The sequence below is a fragment of the Alligator sinensis genome, unplaced genomic scaffold (assembly GCF_000455745.1).
Source record: "Alligator sinensis unplaced genomic scaffold, ASM45574v1 scaffold588_1, whole genome shotgun sequence".
NCBI classification, from domain to species: Eukaryota; Metazoa; Chordata; order Crocodylia; family Alligatoridae; genus Alligator; species Alligator sinensis.
Window position 1 is genome coordinate 720,155 of NW_005842244.1, and position 26,115 is coordinate 746,269.

The 26,115-nt window shown below is 42.1% G+C and overlaps 1 protein-coding gene across 8 annotated transcripts in view; it reads left to right on the forward strand.

The window, feature by feature from the left end:
• The window catches only part of NFIA (nuclear factor I A), a 429,137-nt gene that overhangs the window by 309,659 nt on the left and 93,363 nt on the right, over positions 1 to 26,115 (forward strand). For all 8 annotated transcript variants that reach the window (XM_025208668.1, XM_025208672.1, XM_025208667.1 and 5 more), the window contains exon 4: positions 18,767 to 18,841. In XM_025208668.1, the coding sequence (XP_025064453.1) occupies positions 18,767 to 18,841 (75 nt within the window). The remainder of the gene's footprint in view (positions 1 to 18,766; positions 18,842 to 26,115) is intronic.

A 26,115-nucleotide genomic window follows, 5' to 3' on the forward strand; every position in this document is an offset into this window, starting at 1 on the left:
TTTTATTTCTCCAGATGTGCGCCCAGGAAAAAGGTAGTGAGGTTTTGCAGGGGAGAAGGTGTGTAAATAAGGTTGCAGTTGCTCAGAAACATTTCAAAATATATGTATATGCTGTCGCTATCTTCCTTTCCTTTCGCCGTGTATTTATACACCACAAGATAACGTTGAGGATGATGTCGAGTGCAGCTTGAAAGCAGGCTGAATAGGAAGAATTGTTGCCGTAAAGAGGCAGGATTCCTCCCTCACTTCTTTGGATGTGAGCTGCTTCTGGACCAGTGTTAGCAGTAGGAGACAATTCCCTTCCCATCAGCCACAGCAGACGCGGTCATGGCGTGGCCCCGTCAGCTTCCAGCGAATCCATGATTTCTGCCAAAAGCCTTGTTGCATGGACACAAAAAGGAAAGGCTCAGCTCTACCTATTCAGGACAGTGAATTTGAGGCAGAGCCAAGAGTCCACTCCTCTTGCTTCTTCCCAACCCACCCAGGCATTGGGGGCAGCACTGAGTCCCTCCGCAGCCCCTGCCTTTGTTTCAGCTCCTTTGCAACCATTAAGAGGTACCTGCACAGTAACATTACCCAGCCCATAATACCCCTTAGCGCTCCCAGTCCTCAGTGGGTTCAGTGGTCTCAGAACTGAGTTAAAGCTGCGAACATTTCCCAGTTTTCACCACAAGAATTTTTCATAGTTCAGCCATGGATTTGCATGAAAGACCTCCTGTTTAATTAACAGCTGGGAGTTGTATTTCATCAAAGTTACAGCTACCTCCTGGGCAGACCACAAGATGAAGGATGCTGTACGAGACCGCAGGAGCCCACCAAGAATTTGGGCACCGAAGGAGGGAAGTTTATTTGTGGTTCTGGGCTTCAGATTAACTTTTTGCCCAGTGGAGAGGAGAGTCTATTAGTGGGAAAAGCCAGAGTATTTGAAGCCAAAGTCTGAATCAGAAACCCACCAGTTTTGCTTAGGGTGTGAGATTTCCCTCACACGTCTATCTCAGACCTAGAGCAAATTTCACAGGCAGGAAACTTGCCTTCAAAAATAATATACACACAAATACATGTGCATGCCTCCAGACAAATATGCCAGAGAAGCACAATTCCAAATTTGTTGCTCCCAAATCATCAGGGTTATGCTACCAACCAAGCAATCTTTTACTGCCAGCGTGATATACCCATGACATAAATTGGTGTAATGTAGCTTCCTCTGTTGAAATGATGCCTTCATTAACTAGATCTGATGAAAGCCCTGTGAACCACAATGAAATATGATGATTAGCAGTTTAATTCTTTTTTTGTGTATTAATTTAAAAGGCTTGAACTATAAATACGGGGGGCCAAAGATAAAAGCACACTGAAATCAGTCACTTACCAGAAGTATTCATTACTTGACATTCATTTAGGTAGAGTCTCCTTACAGTCGTGCCGGGCAAGTGAGGATGTGAATGGGAGTTTTGCACTCAGAGGTCACAGCAACAGAATCAAGATCCACCCAGTGCCATTATATGAATAGAAAACACACTTTGGGCCAAATTATACCCTCATATGCTTGTTCAAGTCAATAGGTGTTAAAAGTGCATATTTGAGATTGTAGACAGTAAATCAGGTAATAGGATGTTGTATCTTTTGGGGTGAAAGGGGCTTTTATAACAGGTGGCAGCTGCAAACATATAGATGCCCTGGGTGATAGCAGAAGGCTTGAATGAGGATTCGCCTTCACAAACAGAGGAAAAGAACTTATTTAATTGTGAGTAGCAGGTTTGTCGGTCTCTTAGGTATCCACTAGGGAATGGATTCCCTCTATTAAACGAGTCTGTGCTCAGCATCTGAAGTCCTTGATATTCAAGTCCCACCAGGGCTAATACTTTATAATAAAGTATATATTTTTTCCTCTATCTACCACATGGTCCTTATTAAGCAATCATACCTGGGACCTTCAACACCAAACTATAGGCCTTTGCCGCTTGAGCTAATGTTAAGCTTGTTTAGCTGTAAACTGCAGGCTGTTGCATTTGCAGGGACAGCACTCTTTCTCCTCTCTCCCACCCTTCATCCTTACCTCCCTCCCACACACACACACAGAAGCTAACTGTTTGATCCAATTGCCATAGTCTAAACAAGAGGCTTTCTAAATTTGTGCATCCCTACTATTAAGGTCTACCATTATCTTTCACATCCAAGTTGTTTAGGCACATTTAGAAAGGACAGGTTGAGTTACACCTGCTTTTACAAGTAAAAGCAGGCTTTATTTAGTTATTTTTGTGACATTTCTAATGATTGACCTGATAAAGCAAGGTGAGGTATGGTTTGGTGTGGTTTGATGGACATCAGTTAAGGTGTTACGTGCAGAGGGGTGAATCTGAGCTGAACTCCGCTCTTGTGCCGAGGCTACCCTCAGTTGACCGAGCTGTAAATGGGTACCAGGTGATTTGTGCTGATGGGAGTCAAAGGCAGATATGATGCTACATAACTCCCTACTACGCCATTCACTACGGAAACCAGTGTGCCTTAACCATGCTAAGTCTCCCAGGCTTTAAAGGACCTTTGGCCTCCACAATTAAGTATGACTGACTGATTATATTGGACATTTAGGAATATAACATATAGGAGAGGCAAAATTTTCAGAGGGCTCCCAACGTTTGTGCTCCAGATGAAAACGCTGGATTTGAGTGCACAAACTGGGCTTGTGTTGGATGAGCTGGACAGTGCCTGGGTAGAATTTGAGCATGGAAATCTGCATTTTCACATGAGTAAAAACAACTGAGCATGTAAAACGTGTATGGAACAACAGAAGTGCAACCTCTGAGGGTGTTATTGAAAGTGGGACCAGAAACTTCATTCCTTGTTTTTGCAAAGGAAGAACAATTATAGGGGGCTGGTGGCCCATGGACATACCCTAACCTCCACTCTGGCCAGTCAGGAAAAAGACGGTACGTGGAAGCTGCTAGATAAGTAACAAAAAGAAAGTTTAGAGTGACTGCTCACAGGAGCGCAGGAGCAAAGTCTTTTCTCAAGCGCGGCTGCAGTGTGACTGAAATGGAAAATTACCAGACCCATTTCTTGGAAAGACAGAGATTTTTTATTTGCAGCGGTCCACAAATATTTTCCCAGGAGCACGGTAGCAGCATGGTAAAAATGGGCAGCAGGGAGAGGAGGGAGTTGGGCCGCCTTTGTAAACAGCCCTTCTTTATTACACTATTGTTACCTAACTTGGAAACAGCCCTGCAAGCTGTTTACAGCAGTTAGTGCTATTCATTCCCTGTCTTTTTTTTTTCCAGTGTAGCATCTTCCCTCCTCTGACTTCTTCTGGGTTCTGATAGTATCCTGATAAATTTTTGCTCTGTGGTGGTAGCGAGGTGCAAGTTGATTAAATATACTGCTTACTATGTACATTTCATTTTCTTGTGTCTTAAATTTTTTGGTTAACCACGGTAGCTTCTGAAAAAATGCTGAAGTTTGACAGTTGCGAGTTACTGCTGTGTATGTGCTGTAAACTATGCCACTCCTCAGCCTTCCCTCCTCGCCTCTCCTCACCTCCCCATCCAGCCGATGCCAAATGATTTATAAAATGGCTTAACATTCTTGAGTGAGTTCACACTATCACCTCCAGGCACTGCACTAAGGAATCTCAGAAATGGAGAGGAAACACAGAGCTGATAGCTGGTGTGTTTCTCTGGCGGAGCAGAAACACCTGATTAAATTTAAAGAGAGAAAAGTTTCCTACCGTGACTCGTTAGGGTAAATCTTTAGTCAGTGTTGCACTTTTTAGTAAACAAGAAATGTCTGTGGCTGTAATTGTTCATATGCAGCACCACGGTAGTCCACTGTCGTAGGGTTCAATTAACATCTTCATTTTGAAGCATGAGTCTCACTATTTCTCCATCAGTATTCTCTCCCCCCACGTGCTTTTGCACGCAAGCAGGGAGATTTTCTGTGGGACACACATTGGTGTAAGGTGCCTGCAAAATACTCTAGTCACTGAAGAAAAGCGTTAGAAAAAAGACAGCACAGGAGATCAAAGATGGGTTTCCCCTCCATATTTCTGCCCTTTGCAACCACCAAAGGCAGCATCACTTAGCTGCTCCATTGTCTCCCACTAGACTCACTTGGACTCTGACCTTGCAGCTCCCCAGCCATCTTGTTGCCCGTCCCACCCTGCCGTTACCCCAGCTTGGGGGCTCCCTCTGCCTGTCTTCCTGGGGGAGGAGGTAGCAGAGTGAGACATCACACTCATGGTGTAGCATCTCATTAGATCAGCTGGGACCCTGGCTGATAGCGTTCTGCCCATCACATGGTCAGCAGGATGATTGTAGAGCCAACCACCTACCAGACAGAAAAGATAGGATCTACTATCTAAAAATTGATGAGAATGGGTTAGAAGTACGGCCAGCTCCCATTTGTAGATGTTCCTTCACAAAGACCTCCTGCTCCTGCAGTGTAAACTTTGTGGGTGGGCATTGGCACCATCCTTCTGATTACAGCTAGCCAAATTCTTGGGTGGCGTTTCTCTCCTGAAGTCAATATGAGAGAGAGGTTACTAGTTTGAATAGCTTGTAACAGAGATTTTATTTACAGCGCATCTAAACCATTAGTACGAGTTCGTGGCATTTCTCATCTTTTATTTCTTTTGCTTAAGCATACTGGCATGCAAGAATTCTTGCTCCGTAAAAAATTAAGATACGCTGCTGCTTCTCCATCTAAAATCCACACCCCTTACCAGTGTCTACAAGAGGGTGTTCACTAGCAAGTCAGAGTTGCGCTGCTGAATACTTTACACTTCAGTATCACTGGTGAAATCTCAGTGCAAATAGAGCCTGAACTCTTTCAAACAAGGAACTTGCTTTCATGAAGGGCCAGACTCATTCTGGATGAAAAAAGTGTGGGAGAGCCAGTGAATGGGTTTGACATGGTGTGAGCTGGTGGAAGAGATGATTTTGCTGTGGCCATTTGATGGACTGGAGGGAAATGAAGTAGCTATGCTTTTGAGGCTGAAGGGGGCCCTGCCAAACTCAGAAGCATATTACCTATCGAGCCACTCGTTCAGACCGCAGCATTGGTGAACAATGGCATCAGGAAGGCACCTGGAACATCTGCACAAAGGCACTCCTGAGATTGGCAAGGGAGTTCACTCCAGCAAATGAGCACTAGCCAGTAATAAGACCTGGGATGTGGTTCATCCATCCCAAAGTCAGCAAGGGAGAAAAAAATCAGGAAACTACAATCTCTGGAAGCAACAAAAAGAAGCGCTCCTTTGTGTGACTGGCAAAGATGTATTTCCCCCTTCTCTGAGATTGCAGCTCCCCTTATCTGGTCTCATGAAAAAGACTAGGAAGAATGAGGTTACTTGGTCACCGGTTTCCAACCAAACTGTTAAGGATCTAAGGCGTACCTGTGTGCAGGCCTGCTGTTAAGGAGTCCAGACTCTCCTTGCCTGTCATGTTGGTGACTGATGCATCTGAAGTGGGACTGAGAGCAGTCCTTTGCAAGAGGCAGAAATATAGTACAATCTGTGCTCTATATAAATGTAAGTTGTTATTATTACCATTATTATGTCAGCTGTAAACTGTTCCCACGAGAACAGAGATACAGCGTCATTGAGAAAGAATGTCTTACTCTGAAATGGGCAGTAGAAACATTGCGGCATTATCTTTTGGTTAATGAATTCACCTTGGTGACAGATCATTATCCCCTCCTGTGACTGAACCGGATGAAGGACGGGAACACAAGGGTAACCAGGCAGTACTAGGGTTTTACAGCCTTTTAAATAGGAAACAAAGCACCAGGCAGGTATAAACAGAAGAAAAAAGATCAGCTCTCGAGAACTGAAGCTGGTGGCAAGATACATAAGAAAAAATGTTCTTGCAAGTCGGGGTGCAGGTTAACTGATAACCAGAACACTGCCTTCAGAATTTCCCCTGCCAGGGCAGGCTGTTTGCCACTCACCTCCTTGCATTAGAGAGTGATCTGTGCTGCAAGGGAAATGATGACATTGTGATCTGGATGAACGTCTTGTTTGAGAGAGCAAGGAGTGCAGCAGGTCTGCCCTGTTCTGTCCCTTTCTACTTCTCCTTTTTCTTCTGCAGGAGGAGCCCCTGATCTGAGACAATTTTGCTTCCAAGAAAAAGAACCATTTATATACTTTTACTTTGTGGAGGAATGTTTGTCTAGGGGTGGGCGAGCTGGCCTAGATACAATAAGGGCTTGCTCCCTTCCTTCTCCAGTGAAACTTCACTCAAAACTCTCAATTGCACCCAAAATAAGCAATTATTGCAAATGAAAAAAAATCAGTAACGTGTTTTGTCTTATTCTTTATGGTGTCTGGGGACCAAAATATGATGAGAGAGCCCATTCTCACAAGTTTTCTTGGCTAATTTTGCAGACAGAAGAGGTTCAGCTATTCCAGTGAAGTTGAGATAAGAATCTGAAATGCTAGGATCTCATCCATAGCGAATTGAACTCTAAACCTTAAAAGTTCATCCATCATTATTTTTCCCTCTATCTCTGGGTTTCAGTAATTTGGGCATAGAAGGACCAGAAAAGAAGTGAATATTTTGGGATTATCAACCTCAATTGAGAAATTACATTTTTACCTCAATGAGTTTGATGTAAAAGTCCCTGTGAGTGTTTTCATAAATCTGTAGATCTATTTCTCTTTCACCCCTTTCTCTGCCTCTGAGAAAGGGTACTTTGTGGCTAGAAACTTGTCTAAAATCTCTTAACCATGCAATTGGTCCAGTAAAAGCTCTCACCCCCCAAAATATGTGTCTCTATCATCTATATCACCATAGTTTTGCATTCCCTATAAAACCAGTTGCCATAGAAGTCTCTGGTGGACTTAATGGAGTCTGTGGGACATTTTCCTTTTCAAAGTCAAAACACTGCATGAGGCTGGGATTTGGGTGTTTACTCTAAATAGTTCAGTCCTCTTTTTTTGGTATGAAAGTCAGATATAGAATGGGCTGCCAGTTCTAGGACCATCGTTCTCATGGTGGAAAATCTTTATTTTCCTTCTGTTCCAAGGAAAATGGATGCATAAGCTCAATGGTGTATCAAGTCTGCTAAAGTGCAGTCTATTGTACTTTTGGAGACCTAAAAGTTCCTGGATTATACAGAACAGTTCTTACAAACATAAAAACGATAACAGTAACATTTGCCTTTGGAAAGGCAACTCTAAAGATTGCAATGGAGATCAGAGTATGTAAATCCCACAATATGTTTTATATAGGTTTTATTATCACTGAATGTTTTGACATGTGTTGCATAGCGCTGAGCATATTGTCGGCACATAAAAAATAAATAGCAATTTTGAATGAAGCGGAAAAGCCTTTTTAAGGGAGAGTGAAGCTGGCGGATTTTGTGACCTGTTGTCCATTCTGTCCTGTCACTGTCACATCACGTGGGCATTTCTTGTGTTTTGGTATGGAGTGAGAGAAATACAGGGTGTGGAGGAGGCTATGAAATGTTTTGTGAAGACACAAGGATTTGTATCAGTCTTACCAAACAAACTGGAAACAGAAGCAGCTCGCTGCCCTGACTTGACCTGTAGCATGCTGACTTCTCATTTACATTGTGCTTGCCTGTTGAAATTCTGCCACATACTGTAAATAAATGGGTTATTCATATAGATTAAACTGATGTTTCCTTCAGCGTAACTTCTAAAAACCCTAGGGCTTACTTTCACAGACTCCTACTTTTTTCTGATCCCAGTGCTCCAAAGTCCCTTAATCCAGCTTCAGCCCTTATCAATATAACTCTGTGCAGCACTGTTTACTAAACATAGCACTGGGGGTTAAAGTTCATTTTGACCAGTCAGCAGTATAACACTGTGTGTTTTTATTGGTCCTAAAATAATAATAGTATCACTGGTTTAGTTATATCATTTCCTAGCAACATAACATTTAAGATATTTAGACATGAGATTTATTTAAACACAAGACTTTTTTTTAAAAGAACCTACACATTTTTCATGACAGCCGTGCGGGTCTGTGCCATGGGGTGAAATCCCGAGCTTCGCTTAGCGGGGCCAGGATTTCAGGTATGATGTCTTTTCATCCCATGGGCTCGTCCCTAGATGTTGGGGAACCTGATATTTCATTTAGTCCATCAACATGATTTTTTTTTTATTAGGAGGCAGGGGTTGATAACTACAAATTGTTCCTGCCCATCGTATCATTGTATCAGCATTTGTTCTGTTTTCCACGGTGGAGCCAAATGTTGAATATGAGGCATAGTGCTTGAGTTAAGCAAAATGCCAGATGAGTGTAGACGCTATCAAATCTGCCTTGTTGCTCAAAATGACTGTTATTGATACTTGTTTCATGATAAACTTCCTCAGAATACTACGTAACTGGAAAAAAAACATTCTCCACTCTGAGAAAGCTGCAGGTGCCACATTTGAGTCAGAAGCCTGAGATAGCGGCACTAGCATGCGTTTATAAAAATCCCCACTGCTGTTTTGCCTTTTGCATGAGTATTTCACAAACCTACAACTTGTCACCAAAACATGTCCCATTTTTGTTTGCTTTATAGTTGTAACGAGTTGGGAAAATCTTCCCTCCTGAGGACGGTGACAGTAAAAGATAGAATCTAGAACAATCACAAAACTTGCCTCCTACCCAATTAATTTCTCGTATCGTAAACTTGAGTATCAGCAGGGAACAAGCTAACCATGACAGATTAACATAGACCCGTATAGAAGCTAAAACACCTATCTATGGTACAGATCAATGATTTGCTAATTGATGGGGTTGCCGGTTGGGTCCGAATGAGTCTTCACCCTTTTCCCCCTGCACAAGCATTTCAGCATTCAACAGTAGCAAGCACTTTTTACTGTGTCTGAAATATCAACTAGATTTCAAATAAGATTTTGTACTTATAATGGACTTTTTTAGCCTCCTGCTGATGGGCCTTATTGCTGAAAAAGAGACACGACTTGTGACATAGATAGAAGCCCCATGCCACTTTCCATGCTGCTTTAATGCTGCTTTGACACCCAGAAAAAGAACGCTACCATTTAAATTCCTACCCCTGTTTCTCCTGAATATTAAAATTCTTTTCCTGAGTGTCATACCAGTATTAAAGCAGAATGAAAATGGGTTTAACAATCGCTGGCATGGGGCTTCTGTACAGCATGTGTGTCACAAATCATGTCACTTTTCAGCAATAGGGCTGCTGCCAGCAGGAGGCTCAGAAATGCTCATGTTAATCAAAAATTTTAATTTCAAATCAAATTGACAGTTTACACATGGTGAGAAATGCTTCTCACCATGTGATATTTCAGTATGCTACACTGGGCAAAATGGGTGCAGTTTTCTGTTAAGAATTTTGACTGCAGTATCTGCAAATTTATGGGTTTCAGTGTATTGGGTTTCAGTGTATTGGGTATGGTGAGTAGTTGATCTAAGGGAGCCCCTTGGAGAATAGGAAACAGAAGGGGTTTCATGCAGCCTGGCACTGGTGAGCTGCTGTTGGCACATGATGCTGGAGAAATGACAGGTATTCAATAAACATCACTATGGTTAGAGGAAGATTTAAAGGAGGGGGAGGGGCTGCAATGCTATAAACAGTAGTTAAAACAAATGCACTTATTTCAGTTTTTGATTAGTTTAAATTTGTAAATATTTTAAAGCAATTTTAACTAACTTTATTTTCATGACTGTCTTGTATACATAATGCCTTTGACATATCCTCCGATAATATTTATGCAGTCAATACGATAAACCAAATTCTAATTTACACCAAAGTCAAACTGGAATAATTCCATTAAAATTCCATAATGTCCATCTGAGTTAACATCAGCATAAGCTAGAATTTGGCTCTATGCAGTTCTTAAGGTCTGCATTCCCAGAACCATATTGCCTGCCAGTATTTACATCTATGAATAGTTTCACTAGGACTAGTGTCACTAGGACTGGGTATGGGCCCAATTCTGCATCTGTGGAAATCAGTGACAAAAGTGCCATTCACTTTTTAGTAGAAACAAGATCAGGCTTATGGTAAGGAAGGAATATCAGACATAAGAAAAAGCATTTAGGATGTGTCTCAAGCATGTTTCTCATGGAAACTGTTGCTTTCAAACTCTCTGATAATATAAATCTTATGCCAAAAATTGAAAAATTGACATGAAACAGTTTTTAGAGTCAGAGACATTTATCCTTTTTAAAGGGATCTGCTGGCTTTGGAGGGGCTTACAGGTTAAATTTCCCTTGCTATGTTTCATCCTATTGGCACTCTAGTTTGAGAGCCATATAAAGTAAGCCGACTGGAGCGGGCAGCAGGTATTCTCTGCTTTTTCCCTTCTCCAGCACACACATTTACCACTTTACCCATGCAAAGCCTACAGAGTCATCCAGAGCATCATATGCCACCTGCTACATTAGGAGAGCAATATCTACCCAGGATTACCTGCCAGTTCCTTTGTGTTGACTCGGTCACTGAGCCATTCTCAGAAGTATAAAGCTGAATTTGTAATATCATTGCAGAGAGAGAGGAGATCACAATTGTTGCTGTTGTAACCAACACAGATAAGGAAAGGAAGATAAATGACTGCTTCATATTCTTATTTCACTGGGGGAGGATTTTCTTTTATTACTCTTCCTATTGTCAGATGCCATAAATATTCCAACATGATTACCCTGATATACATTTCATCTCATTTACTTTGAAAGGGTTTTGAGGAGCATATTATCGTATAAGCTGCCAAATTAATATGGCCATTTATAATGACATTTCTTTTTTTTTTTAACATTTCCTTTTTGGACTGAAGACCTGAAACAAAAATATGCTAATTTAAAACATCTGTTGTTTTCCAAGAAGTGGGGCCCCAGACAGTATTAAATGTTATTCTGTTTTTTTGAAATTGTCATTTTTTTCTTAAAAGTTTTTAAGCCTTATAGCAAAAAAAAAATAAAATTAACTCTGTTTTGAGATTTGACTCTTAAATAGGTAAAAGAAGGCACCTTGAGACAGGCACCAAGTTTTCTGTTCTCTGCTTGTATAAGACCAGATGCAGTGGGTGCCTTATCAATGACTGGAGCTTATCAATGACTGGAGCTCCTAGGCTCCACAGCAGTAAAATAATTAATAATATTAAGGGGCTAAGCACCATGAATTCTGCTGTATGTCTTGTTAGCTGTGAAACCAAGTGCAGCTCCTGAGAGCCAGAGGTTTCCCAGCACCTTGCAGGCTTAGGTCCTTTTGCAGGAAGCCAGTGTGATATCAAGATGCTATCTGTTTGCTGCAGATTTTAATACTCAGGCTATAAAACTCTACGTGATATATACTGATTTAATGTAGGTGCCTGTATACCCCTCAGGATACCAAGAGCATGAAAGGCAATGTGTAGTACAGAATGCTTAAATATGACTTAAATTCTGACTCTGGGTAGCTCCTTACATCATGGCTAATGCAAATGTACAGAAAGCCCCTGGTGGAAGCACTGTGATTTGTCTTGCTTTACTTAAAGTGCTATAAGTTAGAGCGCAAACCAACCAAACAGACGTTCACTGTTTATTGGGGGGACTTGTGGCCTGTCTGCAATGGCCTCTGGGAGCGCTCCTGCATACCTTCCAGGAAGCTGCCAGAGCAGCCCCTCTCCCCAACCTCCCCCTCTCCCCCAACTTGCTGGCTCGAGTCTTGGGAGGGGGATGGCCCTGCACCGGGGGGCGGGGGGAGCTCCCTTCTTCCCCCCAGCCTCTTAACAGCTGCAGGGTATGCAGCCTGGCGGAGATTGCTGCAGGGACAGGGACACAGACCTCACAGCCCTTTCCTAGCAGGCTCCCCTTCCCGCCCTCAACCCAAGCAGCAGTACACTACCGCCCAGCCAGGCAGCTGCCATGGGAAAGACCCTGGACTCCATCCTCCCAGCTCCCGCCCACCCCGTTGGGCTGCGGTGCAGGGACAGGGCAAATGCGGGAACAGAAACCCCCTTTCCCCCATCCCCACCACAGTGCGCACAGGGCTGAGATCAGAGGCTGTCACTTGACAGCCGAGGCGGTGGGGCCAGCCTGGCACTTGGGGAGATCAAACTACCCGGACGACACTGCCTGGGCTGGTGCTGATTGTGCTCTAAGTTAACCTTCATTGGGATCTGGCACAGATGTTTGATAAAGCACTTTAACAGAAAGCGCTTTAGGCTAGTACACATCCATCCAGAGTTAACTTAGATCGAGTTCCACCATTTTTAAAGTGCTTTATGTGCCACAACCATTTGTTCTGTTATGACTGTGAAGTGCTTTTTGCACGCTCAAAGCACATTAAATGTAACCGCTGTACCTGGTCCATGTGTATACCTTAGGCACTCATGTCATGAGAGTCCTTCCTCTGGTTTCAATGGGAGTTTGAGCTTGTGGTCCCAGGAGACAAGTTTTATGTAAAGAATAAGGTGTGTTCAGGTTGAGTACAGGAATGAGAATTAGGCCCATAAAAACTCAGTATCTTGCAAGCACAATGTTCTGTACAGTTAGAAAGGGGTTTTGGTTTTTAAAAAAATGTAAAACAAATTTTCAGTGACTTTGCCTGGTGTGAAGGGTTAACAAAACTTTCATTATCACAGTCTATTAAGCTAGGACCAGGAAACAATTTCTAATCAACACTCTGATCTGGGCAGGGATTGTGCAGTCTTTTGTATTAGGCCTCAGATCTGTGTTCTCTATTCTCACATGCTCACTTCCAGCTGTTGTCATTGAAATCCCACATAATCTCTCAGGGTCAAAGGGCAGTCATCCATGACTGCTGCTGTTAAAAGGTTATGCTGATTTCTGTTGTCAAATATTGGCCCTTTTCTCTTTCAATCACTCCCATTCTACTTTTTTCAACAAGAAAGATCCAGCCTAGAATTGTATTACATGACTTTAAAGTCTTAAAAGTGTTTCTCTATTGTACTAACACGACATGCCCTGGACAGTCTAATTCATTCTCTTATATTCCACAAAGAATGTTCTGGCGCTTCTTAAAACTTCTGCGCTCAAGCCAGGCAGCTTCAAAGAGCACTGGCATATGTGACTTACGGCCTAGCATTTATTGGAAAGAAATGTCTCATTTGACTGTATAGTAAAATGTCTATGGTGAACTATTGCTATCGACACTAAAATTAAACTAACAATCTAAAATTAACAACCTAAAATTCCTTCTAAAATTGAATGAGAAGTAACCCGTAGCCCAAGCAGAGGTGGGGAGGGCTACTCCGTGGAAAAAAGGAGTTGGAGGGGGGTGCTTTGGTGTCAGAATCAAACTCAAAGCTAATGTCTAATTTAATATCTTTCCTTTTTTTTTTTAATAAATCACCTACTATAAAAGTTTAATTTAGTGTATCTCTTAAAGCCGTACAGTGTATAGGTTCATCACACAGATTTTATGTGAAAGGAAAATTAAATGGAATCAGAGGTCAGCATTGGCCTGCAGCATTGGGTTGCAGGCAAAATCAGCCAACAGGGTTCAAAGAATTGGATCACTGTCACCATTATTCTTGGATAAACTACATCTCCTTATGCAGTGCTCCATCTTGATTTATACAGGCCAGTCATTCGGACAGTTGGAGGTGGCATGATGGGAGATGTAGTCTTGACATCAGGCACATCCATTGAAACCAAGAGTATCTGGACTCTCCCTTCATTAACGTAAATTGAGTTGCAGTGTGACGGATTGCCAGTGCTGTATTCATCAATCCTGGTCGATCTGTCACTTTCAGAACAGTTGTCAATATCTGGTGCAGTCCGGGGCCGGTCCATCTCTAGCATTTTTGTGATCCTGATTGCTGCTGTCTTCTAAACATAGTCTCAACTTCTAACTAAAAAGAGCATAAAGCTTTTATTGTGATGCATAAATAATACATCCATCCCTTTCTTTCCACTAGTTTGGGAATAGGATGTAACTGGGATTAAGACAAAGTTCTGCCCCTCCCCATAAACCTACCACAACGCAGGTGGATACAAGTCCATCATCTGGACATTTGGGGAGATTGCCGAGTTCTTGGTCACTTCCCGTCTGTCGGGGTGTATACATGATGGGTGATACAGACATGTATTTTCTAATCAATATTGGTTAGTGGCTCAACATTGTGGAACAGAGGATTATCTAGGTAGAGGATAAAACCAAGTTGCACTTCGTATGGAGAGAGCTTTTCTTTTTTAATCAGGCATTTGGTTAAGATAATAGGCTTGAGACCCTAATTGATTATTACTATTTTAAGCTTTTAAGATGGCTCTGTACACTGAGTTGCTTGACATGAGAAGGGCTTTAGAAATGGTTTCAGTGCTAGTATTGGAACCTGTCTTTTAATTTCAAAATGCTGAAAGTGAATCAAAGCCTCCCATAAAGCTGTTCCTTAAAGCTTAATATACTGTCAGTCAGAATATGTAGTACAAGTGAAAAAGCAGGATTTGGACTTTTTTCATCTTCAAAGGATTAACTGTTTTCTTTCATATTTTGTTCGAATTACAGGGAGTCTACTTTATCTGTTTATAAAGAAGTTCATACACTTAAAGAACTCTAAATCTATTTTATAATAAAAATAACATATAAACAAAACATAATAATTATAACACCTTATATTTTATTATAATGGAAACATCTCTGATATGTGATTAAGGAACAATAATCTGATTTCTTAAATTTTGATTATATACAGAATTTCCATTTAAAATTAATTGCATCAGTCAAACAACAGTACAAGGGCTTGATCCGTAGACTCCCTGTACATGAAATTACCTTCTTGGACATTAATTAAGAATAAAGACAAGACTCTCCATGTAAGCTAGATGTTAGGAGGCAGTTTAGTTGCCTTTGTACACATTTACTCAGTCAAATATGAACGTTGCTTAATAATGCAAAACAAATGGAATGAGACTCTAAGGCCTATTTTCAGTCTCCTTTTCATTAATGTATATCAGGAAAAACTTTATTAAGGACAGTGAGAAAAGACTTAAATAAAACTGGTATGAGACCAGAGTCAGGGTCCATATTCTTAGACTTTTTTCTGCTCTATCATTGGGGTGATATTGGATGCAAAATGAAAGAAACGCAAATTGCATGTTAATTTTTTTACAGAATTACAGCTGTCACTGTATGCAGAGCTGTTTTACTGTATCATTTATATTATTATGTGATATTATATGTGTAAAAGTAAGAGTGAGATTGGTGTCCATACATTACTTACCAATAAGTATTATTACTTAACTTTTCCGACTTACATTTCCGATTTTCCTGTTAACTCCGGAAAATAAGATATTGTCTCCATAGGCACTTCTTATGAGAGCTACAGAAAGCCTGAGCTTGTTCTTTTAGTGCCCTGATCCTGTGGAAAGATGCATACTGATTTTGGTCAGAAATGAATTTGATGACTTACATATGTGCTTAAACTTAAGCACATGCTCAGTTGCTTTGTACAATCATCCATGTAAGGCTAGGCATAGGACTTCAGTGACTGAGTGCTATTAGTTTTGTAAAAAGTTAATAAGGATCCTCAAATCCTCAATCCAAACACCTGCTTGTCTAACAGAATGTGATGGTGGTACAAAACCACAGAGATAGCCAGACCATATACAGTCATTTCAACTTCCTATCTATGGGGTATTTAACAAAAGTATCATTTTGCACATATTTCAATAAAGTGCTGCATGAAAAGTAAATCTTGCAAGCTTTCAAGATGTTTAATCATCTTTCAATTAAGAATCTTTTAATGCTAACATCTGCATTTGTAATTGCTTAACTTTACCTTTTTTTTCCTCCTCATTCACTGTTAAGTGGAACAGCCAGATTGAAACAGTTCCTGTGAAAGACATTTTTTTTTCTATTTTGGCTTTTGTTAGCAGGCACAAAAAATTAACTTTTATAGCTTCTGCTGTTAATTATGCTATTTTGTGGCAATTCCTCTTTTAGCTGATTGGTGGTTTTGCTTCTTTTTTGCCTTTTCCTTGTTGCACGATTTATCTCTATTTCAAAACCAGGTTCAGCAAAAGCTAGAAATCTGAGCCCAGATTTTACTGTCTGAACCACATGGATGGACACTTTCACCTGCATGAAGCTTTATTGAACACACTGAGGCTCCATTTTCACATGTGTATAGATCCCATTTCAGGACTGGGATCCTTGTCAAGAGAATAACAGTTCATGTGCATGAGGATACAATAGAGATGACTATTGGTTGGATTAGGTCTAATTTCCTTGCCATTTATGAATCATATAATACATTGTGTAATTCAGCTTCTGTTCAAGGAATGTATATTTTCTCTAATTAAAATCTAGTCTGTGAATTATAGTTTAATGACAGCACTTTGGGTATGTCCAGCAGCAAAATTAAATTTAGCAAGTGATCATAGAAAGCGCTTGCTCAATGGAGCTGGTAAAAACTCTCAGGGATAATGGGATATATCCTCTGGTCACTGTCATATGCTAAAGTCCATGCTGCTGCGTCTTTGCTGCTATTATTGAGAGTCCTAGGTAGATTAACCTAGAGTAGTCATTCCTGTCTCTGCAACAGTCACACTTTTATTTTGGAGAATCAGCCTACATATTTTTAACCTAAACTGAACTTTAATTTTCTTGCAGTTTATTTCAATACAAACTCCTACTGATAGCCCATCCAGAAATATGGGTACCCACAAACACCGTAAACACAACCAGTATGTAATAGATGTTAGCATATTGCTTAACGCACAATCGAAGATGCTCAGATGTCGTGGTGGTCAGTGCAGAAAAAGTACTAGAATAGAATTGAATAGAATAGAATAGAGTTCTTGATGCTAAAAAGTACTATGCATTCTGGCTTTGCTCCAGCAAAACACTTAAGCATATGCTTAATTTTAGGCACATGAGTGGTCCCAGCGCAGATCTCAGAGAATGATCTTTAATTCACAGATCATTTAATCCAATAGGCAAGTCTGCTGTAACGTATGTACATTCTCATATTAAAAACACTTGGGAACTTGTTAGTGAACATATGTAATGCATATGGCTAATAACCCATTTTTAAAAAGCAAGAGGATGTGGTCATCATCTTTATCATTGAAAAATGGAAAATGAATTGGAGGCCTATCAAAAGCAATTTTTTGAAAGTGAGATTTTAGTTGAGAAAACGCAAAAAAAAAAATCCCTAAAATTATACTTCCATATTTTTTTCATTTAAAATATTCAAAGAGGATTTTACCTCACCCCCAAATATAATAACATTTCATTTGTAGATTGAGGGACTTAGGTTAAATTGCACATCAAGCACATTTTATGGTTCACTTGTAAACGAGTGGATCATAACAATTTTGTTTATATACATGTTTGCATATGTAACCCAGGCACAAACACAATGAAGCCCCCACAATAAATTGTAAAACTCATCTGTATGAAAAATAGAACTTTCTCAAGGTTTGGTTTGATTTCCTAGAGCTAAGAAGCGTCAAACCCCTCTCAGTCTTTATCTCCAGGAGAAAGGCACACTCGTTGACCTTGCCTTCTCTAAATAAACATGTGACGGGTATATTTAAAACAAATCCAAAACCAAGACACACTACTGCATATATTTCTCTCCATTGAGAGATGCAGCACTGGACGGCATTCAAATACAGTGATGAGCACTGCATCAGCCCTGCATAGAACCTATGTAGAATAGAGTAGACCGAATATAATGAGATCACACTGAATCTGACAGACAATTAACGATGGTGGAGCAGATGGTGCCCCTATAAAACATTCCATAATATATCTGTGCGTGCATTAGAATCAGTGACTTTAAGTAGGACAACCTTAAAAGGTATGCCACTTATCCTGTGGATAAGTACAACTTTACAGTTCTTTTAATAATCCCTTTATCCTGAGGTTTCGCCTTTGACCCTGGTTTCAAAAGCAGGAGGTCATTCTGGCCTAGTAGCTACAGCCCTCTAATTGAAGTCTGGCGATATCCTGGAAGAACTGTAATATCCAGCTATGTACACTTACACTTGGGTTGCAGTTTGAAAGCTGTTTGTTTTGTAATTGATTATGCCCATGAAATGGAATTAACATTTGGTGATAGACATGTTTTCAGAGAAAAAGGAAAATACTCTTATGTGAAGTGTAATAACATTTTGATATAAAATGTAGAGGCATCCCTTGCACAAATGAAACAGGCAGGGAAACATACGCCCTGTCTCTTAAAGAAATTCCAAAGCTTAAAGTTAATGCTTTTCTTATGTAGAGATTTATTTTGTCTTTTACAAAGCGTCTTTTAAACACTAGATTTTTTTTCTTTTTTTTTTTGTGGGAAAGGCATTCATTTTAGGGGTGGGCTTTTCTTTGGCAGCTGCTTTTTTAAGATTTCCCTAGTGTAACGTCAGAAAATGAAGAGTACATCTTTAAATCTTGTTTTGTTTGAATGAATGGGATAGATAATCCCGATCAGATGTTTCTTTAGAGAATAATGTTTAAAACGATTATAGAACTTAGCTGTCCTGCCTGATTCCTAGGTACAGTATTTTCATTTCAATTGTTAAGTCGTTAGGGGTCATCCAAGGTAACCGTTTATTAAAATAGTCTTCTTTTGTTTCAGATTTCCTGTTGATATGCTTTAACATCTAGAAATCTCCCTTCTGATGTGTCATGTTAGTTTTCCTAACCTCCAGATACAAACCGCAAAACAGCTACATAGTTATATGACTAGTTACTCACCTACATAAACAGTAATTAGTGCTAAGTGTGTAATTATGTGTCACATTTGAAATCTAAATGAAACTAAAGGATATGAGAATAGTGTCACCGAACATTTAAAGCTTATCACAAATCTTTCATTCTTTTTGTTTTGTAGGACATTTGGGCTTCCAGGACAGTTTTGTCACATCAGGTGTTTTCAGTGTGACTGAGCTAGTAAGAGTCTCACAAAGTAAGTATTGTCTTGCTGTTGTTCCATGTGTTTACTCTAACTCTTGCTTCTTCCTCTGATTTCCTTCTTTTCCCCGGGCTACACAAACAGTTGTAAAAAAATTCTCTCGCACCTCCTCAACTTCATGCAGGTATAATTACTCCGCATACTTGTAAATTACGTGGGCAAAGTTAATATTTAAAAAATAAACAATAAGCTTCTGATCCTGCAAACTGATCTTTGTGGCTGGATCCGTAGGCTAGTACGGAGCACCCTTGAAGGAACTGTGGTTCTCTGTGGGTGAAGGGTTTGCCCACATGGATTAGTTTGCAGGCTCGGGAGTTAAGGCATGAATTTTAACTGGACCTATAAAAATAACACCATCTGTGCCCATGAGCTAGGTCTGTTTGTCTGCCACTTTGTACATTCACGTTCCTCCATATATGCACGTGGCTATTGTTTCAGCACCCATAAATTGACGAACTTGCAAGTAATGTGGACAGTTACAGCAAAATTGGCCCAAATAATCTGACTGGCCTAGACACATACAGCATTAATTTTGCAAGACCTGCTATTTTCTCAGTTGTATGGAATTCTGCTTTTCAAAAGAATTTGTTTGTTGACCTTTAAAGAATGCTAATGCGCGCAGCATGAATGACACACTGCAGCATGATCATTACCAGCTTGTCAATACTCACTAACAACAGTGAATTAAGAGTACCTGTCACCACCCTGTTCCATTGATCAAAGGTACATTGATTGTATTTTGCTATGACATAATCCAGACAGTCCAAGGAGAGAGCATGGACAGTCTCTCTGAGCTATCTCTCTCTCTCTCTTATTCCAGCAACACCAGATCTTTAGGTGCTAGGATTCTAAATTTTTCATAACCACTGAAGAACTCTGTTGCAATATTATAGAGCAGCCGTTAACCAGCTGTAGTTAACAGTTGGGCTATGTTTCCATTATAAATCTTGGATTATAACTCATCCACTCAAATACACTGAGGGTTTTTTAGTTCTCAGCGTAGAAGCCTGAAGTCTTGTTCATTTGCTGACCCTGCAGGTCTAGTTTAAGTCTTCCTGAGAGAGGAAAGAATCCCTATTTTTGAACTACAGCAATACGCTTTCTGTAACCACAGGTTTTTCTAATTTTTTTCTTTCCCCTACAAACACATGCATATTTATAAGGTGCTACTATGAAAAAGCCTTTGCAAGAATAGGGATAGAGGGTAAGAGATATATAGAGGTAAGCATGGTAGAGCAAGAGAATAGGGCAGCTTGTTATAGGGCAGGAAGCTCCCTTCACTCTGCTTTGCTGTGAGAGGTCTGTTACAAGGACTCCTGGGTGCACAGCTTGTTTGAAAATTAGCTCATGTAGATGACCATATATGGACTTTGACATCGATCTGAAAATCCTGACTAATGTGTGTGAGAATATAGGCCAATGGATGTGAGAATAACTCTGTTTCGTGTTGCTTTATTTTGACATGAAGGGACAGGGCTCTTGAAGGCCCAAGGGATTCACCTGTCCTCCATCAAAGGCATCCCACATAACAGCAATCTTATCTTCTTCAGAGGAGCACTAGACATCACAGCTGCTTCTGGATTCTGTCAACCTTGCTTTGTGTATTTGCAAGACGGGGTTGCTAGAATGTAACCAGGATCACTGCACTTGGCTTCCAATCTCCATAGGAGGACCAGCCACTTGAAGCCTGAGAATTTGGCCCTGAGCTCAGGATCCTGTATATTTCATTCTTATTAATCTTCCATGTCACAGGTTGGGGTCCCCAGGGGTCCACAGGTATGGTGGCTCCACGACCATGCCAGCTCTGTCCCGAGGGAGTCCTCTTACCTCGCCTGCCATGTCTTGATAGTAAAGTAATAAATTGGGAGGCTACCCACAGGCCTTCGCATGGCCACAGTCCACTGACCCTCACTGGTTGCTGGACCTCACTCCAGTATTGTGCTACACGGGGCACCTTGAGCCTTATGAGCTAATTGCATGGCTCCAAACCTTCCCTTTATCATGCCCCATGCCTCATGTTGCATGCATGTTATTCCCTCTGTTGAGGTCTCAACCTGCTTGGCCTCGGCCACTTTAATCTGGCTAGGGCTTCTAGTCTAATCCCACTGTGTTGGACCTGGCTCCAAGGCACTTGCTCAACTTGGTCTGTTCTCGGTCTCAACTCGGTCTAGGCCTTTGATCCCTGTCTGCTGTGCCCCACCAGCACCAGGCTCTCTGGACTCCATGTATCTGCGCCCAGCTTGGGCCAGGCCCCCTGGCACTTGTGTCTGCTGGGTCCCTCTGGCTCCAGACCCCAGTCTTGGGCTTATCCATGCTCAGGTCTTTGCCTCCTTCTGGTCAGCTGACCATCTGCGGGTGCCAGCTAATTACATCATTAGCCTGTTGCTCAGGTAACCCACAGCTGTGGGGCACTGCCCGGCCTGGAGAGCCCCCTGGCTAGACTGCTTCCGTCCTTCAGGGAGCATGCACATCTTAGTTTCCTGTGACATTCCACTACAGTTTATCGTAACAGCTAATCTTTTTACAAAGATCCCAGCGTGCAACAAATTTTATACATTGTCTATCTGAAGATCACAGTACTTGTCACTGGAATGTGCCTATTTTGGGGTTGGAAAATAACAGCCTTTAAAAAGTTCACACAAACATTATAGGTAGGGACCAATGTAATTCAGGCTTCAGGGGATTTCAGGGGAAAGCCTGAAATTAGCATTTCCCCCCAAAGCTCCAGAAAACTTTGATTTGGCCACAAATGGTGTGAAACTATGGGGGAGAGGGAGGCTCGGAGAAAAAAGTAAAAAAAAATTAACCTGACTTGAAGCATGGAGAAGAAAGGCAGCAGAGCCCTGGAAACACTGTGAAAGTCTTATATGTTTCCAGGGGCAGCATAGTACAGGCTGAGACCTACTAGGGCTCAGCCAATCAGGTTGTTCAATTCTGCACTTTGGCAGGGAGTTTAAAAGCCCTGCCCACAGTGGAGCAGGTAAGTACCCCCTGTCCTAGGGGCTGTGGAACCAGGCATACCAGGTGCCTGCCCCCATAGCTGCGCATGGGGCATGGAGCACAGGGTGCCCCTGCTGCAGGGGCTTCCCCCTGCCTGGCATGGCTCTCCAGAGCCCTGCTTTGTTTTGCTGTTGTGCGGGAGCTGAGCAGGGCTCAGAAGGCCCATGCTGGGTGGACAGAAGCCCCTGCAGTGGGGACACCCTTTGCCCCATACCCTGCTGTGGGGGCAGGCACCCGGCACGGGTCTACCGCGCCCTGCTCTGCCTTGCCACAGTGGACTTTGCCTTAGGGTCAGCATTCCATAAAAGTGAGCACTCAATAAAGGTTGTTCTTTAATTAAGTTTATTTACTACGGTTTCCTTAAGAACTCTAAGTGGTGAGCTTGACTTAAAAGTTGCTGTTTGGTAAGTGGTGAGCTTTAGTTTCTTAAAACAGCTGAAGGACAGCCTGTGTGCTGTTGTTCAATGGTAATCAGCCCCACGGCGGGCTCCCTCAGAAATGCCTAAAAATGCCTGAAAATGCCTAAAATTGGCTCCGGCGAGCCTGCAGGGACACTGATTTCCCCCCCACCAGAGCCTGATTTACAGTGGTCCCTAATTATAGAGTTGAGCAGGACAGAAAATAGGGTGTATTGCATTTATTTGACTTAACCAAGGACATTTTGGGAGGGACATGGAGACTTTTGCCTTTTCTCAAGCAACAAGTGCTACAGGCTCTTTAATTTTATATCCTATCCTATGCACAGCCCTGTAACTCCAGCATTAATAGTGCCCCAACTGCATACTGGGATATCACTTCAGGACTGACTGAGAGGGAAAGTGTGCCAAGTACTGAATTAGCAACACTACTTCTGGTAGCACCCTGAATTGTCCTTGGAGGTGCTGCAGACATATACTGACCAGCTCTGACCCTGTTTAGTTTATGAGTTTTAGTCTGACAAGCCAACAGCCTGAGATGATATGGCTATATGGTAGGATATGTTTAGTGTGGATTCTACCCAAAAAATCCCATTGAAGTCAGTGTGACTGTGCCAACATTCAAGGAATTATTTAGCATAAAGGATCTATGACTAACTGGCATGAGTTGTGTCTAAACGGACATGTAAAGTTGCCTAATTGCTTGTGCTATTGCTGGCTTCAGTGATCCTGATATACTGAGTCCATTAAAGGACTATTTTGTTCTCTAAAAGCCATTGCATCCTCAAAGGCCACTGCAACTGCAGTAGCAGCCCAGTTGCTTGTACACAGTGCTAGCACACAAGGACCTTCCTTAGCATGCTCTCTAGCAGCTTTGCAAAAGGTCATCCTCTACAGATGGACACGAGGCTGTAGAAGGACCCAAGGGCATGTACTGGGAAGGAGGTCATGTGATCCCAGCCTTAGTCCCCACTATGGAAAGTACTGTTCTTTGGATGAACTAGGCAAAGGAGCAGTGCAACCTGCATTTCTTACACAGCTCAAAAATGCTTACTTATGGTAAAGGTAATTTTCTAAATATGTTCCAATGCATGGACATTTGCAAGGACTGAACAGTGTCATTTACCCCGTTTTGTGCATGCTGTGTGTGCTACAGGAACTCTTGTACTTCTGACTTATTGTCCATATTATTGTGGTGCTTAGCAGCCCTAGTCGTCAATCAGCATCTCATTGCACCAGGCGCTGTACAAACACAGAACAAGAAGACAGCCCCTGCTGAGAGAGGATAACCAAAATTTGTTCTTTATTGACCAGCATCACTACACTGACGTTCATAGTGTTATTCTGGATTTAAACCAGAGTATGAGAAACTGGATCTTAGCCTCATATATTAACTGTAACACAGCAAACCCTTGGGGTTTCTTGCACCTTTTGTCATTATTTTCCTGAATTATAGAGTTAATATGATGCTAGAAATACATGCTTTCCCTGAGTGTTAAGTATTTATCTGTTGTTAGCTTCTGTCATCTAAAATGAACATGAGGCACATTGTTTTTTCAGCATTTCCTCATTAGGTATTGTTGGATAATAATTATGTGCCAGATTTATTTAATAAGGTTGTCAGAGGTCCAGATGACAGGGAGACTCAGGGACACTACTGTTGTCTCAGCCACAAAACCCGAGGGTGAATAAGCCACGTAGGTCAGCTTCTTCAGAAACAATATTTGCTATTGACTTCATACCATTATCTATCTATCTATCTATCTATCCCCTTCCCTCAGTAGTGATTTCATCCCAGAGAGGATTTCCTGGCTTTGTGTGTCATGTACTAGCTTTGGACATATTTGCAGAAGAACCCTGTTCTCTACAGCTCCTCACATACCACTTGCTAAACTCAACAGAAAAATCTCCACCAAGAGGGCATGAGAAATAAAAGCAATCAGGCCATTTTCTGTAGCTTTTAACTGTCCTTCCTGATGGACACAGCTTTGCTAACAGCAGAAGTTTGTATTATTAAACCTGGAAACTCTTAAGACATATATGTTGATACTGAAATACAGATATAGATATTAATAGATCCATTTATCAATCTATAGATAGATCTGTCTGCTGAGGAATATATCTATCTATCTATCTATCTATCCCGGTCACCATGGGTGCCTATACGCTAGTGCAGAGGCTGCTCCAACATGGTGTAATTGTAACGTATTGGAGCAGACTCGATTAATTGAGTCTCCTGGAGCATGGCAATTACTTCAATCCAGCAGCCTCCCAGGTCTTGTATATCAACATCCTCGCCCTTCAAAATTGCAAATGGCAGCACAGCTCATCAATGAGCTTTACGTAAAGCACCCCCACCACCATTTGGAAGCGCAGGGACACTGATACACAAGACACTATGGCTCTCACAGCCACTCTAATTAAAGTGCCACCCCCTTACCCCTGGAGCATGTGTAAAAGTGCCCCATTGTTTTAAAGTGTCTTTAGCCACTGAACAAGAACTGCAAACCATCTTGGTGCTAAGTAGAACTACACAGCTTGTCTTGAGAACTACATCTGTTACCTTTTCAATTGATGGCTAGCCTAGTCATAAATCTTCCTGAAATTAGTTAAACAAAGAAAGTAGTTAATCAAAAAAGAAATTTTACAAAAATTTTTCCAGCATTTTAACACATCAAGCTAAGTATCTTAAAACTAGAGGAAAAGCCACTGTCCATCATCATTGGCAATCCCTCACAGTCAAGGATGATTGTCTTCCATGATTGCCTTCTGTGGCAGGGCACCTTTGGTTCCTGCCACTTTAAGAGTTTTGAGCAGGCTGTGGAGCAGCCGGCATGTGTGATGCAGCCTAATGAGGTGGTCATATGGTTGCAGGAGTGCTCCTAGATTAGAGGATGGGGCTGAGCAGCTTTATTTTAAATCCAGACCCTCAGAGCTGAACTGGCAGTTGCTGGAGGGAGCCAGAGAGAGAACGTCGCCAGCCAGAGCTGCTGCTCCCAGAACACCTGGAGGACAGGGTAGGAGCTATGGGGATGGAGGATGTCCCTCGTCCTGGAGAATAACCTAAAACTGCATCCTGCTAGGGATGGGGCTGCGTGTGGTGGGGTGGTCCCCAGGAAATGCCACACCAGTGCCTCCTTAGTGAAAGGCAAGTATTGGTTAGCCCCCATGACCTGGTGGGTTACCCCATAGAGGAGACAGGAAAGAGGTCCAGGCATGTCATCAGGCCTGAGACCAAGGGGCGTAAGGCTGAGAGCCCCAGTGAGAAGGTAGAGTAGTGGGCCCAGTGGTGGCATGTGAGAAGGCTGCATAGAGTAGGATCTGTGTGGGTGGGCCTGAAGGACTGCACATTGGCCGCATAGATTAGGGGTCACATGGGTGGGCCTGAAGGACTGTGCATAGGCCGGCTTTAGACATTGAGTGAGCTGTGTTTGGAGGGACCTGAGAAGGCGGACCCATACGAGAGAGAGAGAGAGAGACAGAGCGAGCAGCTCAGTAACCTGACCAGAGAAACCCTTGACTAGTCAGTGCTGGGGCCAGGACCAGAATGTTCGAAGGGTCAGAGCGCCCACCACAAGGGACGCCCAGAGCCAGGGGCCTGGGCTTCCAACTGGCCTAGAGGCAAGGCCAGGGACGGTGTGTCCAAAGTTCCCGGAGAGGGCCACTGCCAAGAAGGAGAAGGGTTCAGGGAGCTTGGCAGCCCAGAATGAGAGCAGAATAGACCACCTGAGAAGGAGGGATCCAGTTGGGGTCCAAACAAGAGGAGGTATAGAAAGGGATCCATCGTGGAACCAGAGCCATATGGTGATGCCATCTGCAAAGGTATGGGATACGGTATAAGGGAAGGTTTGG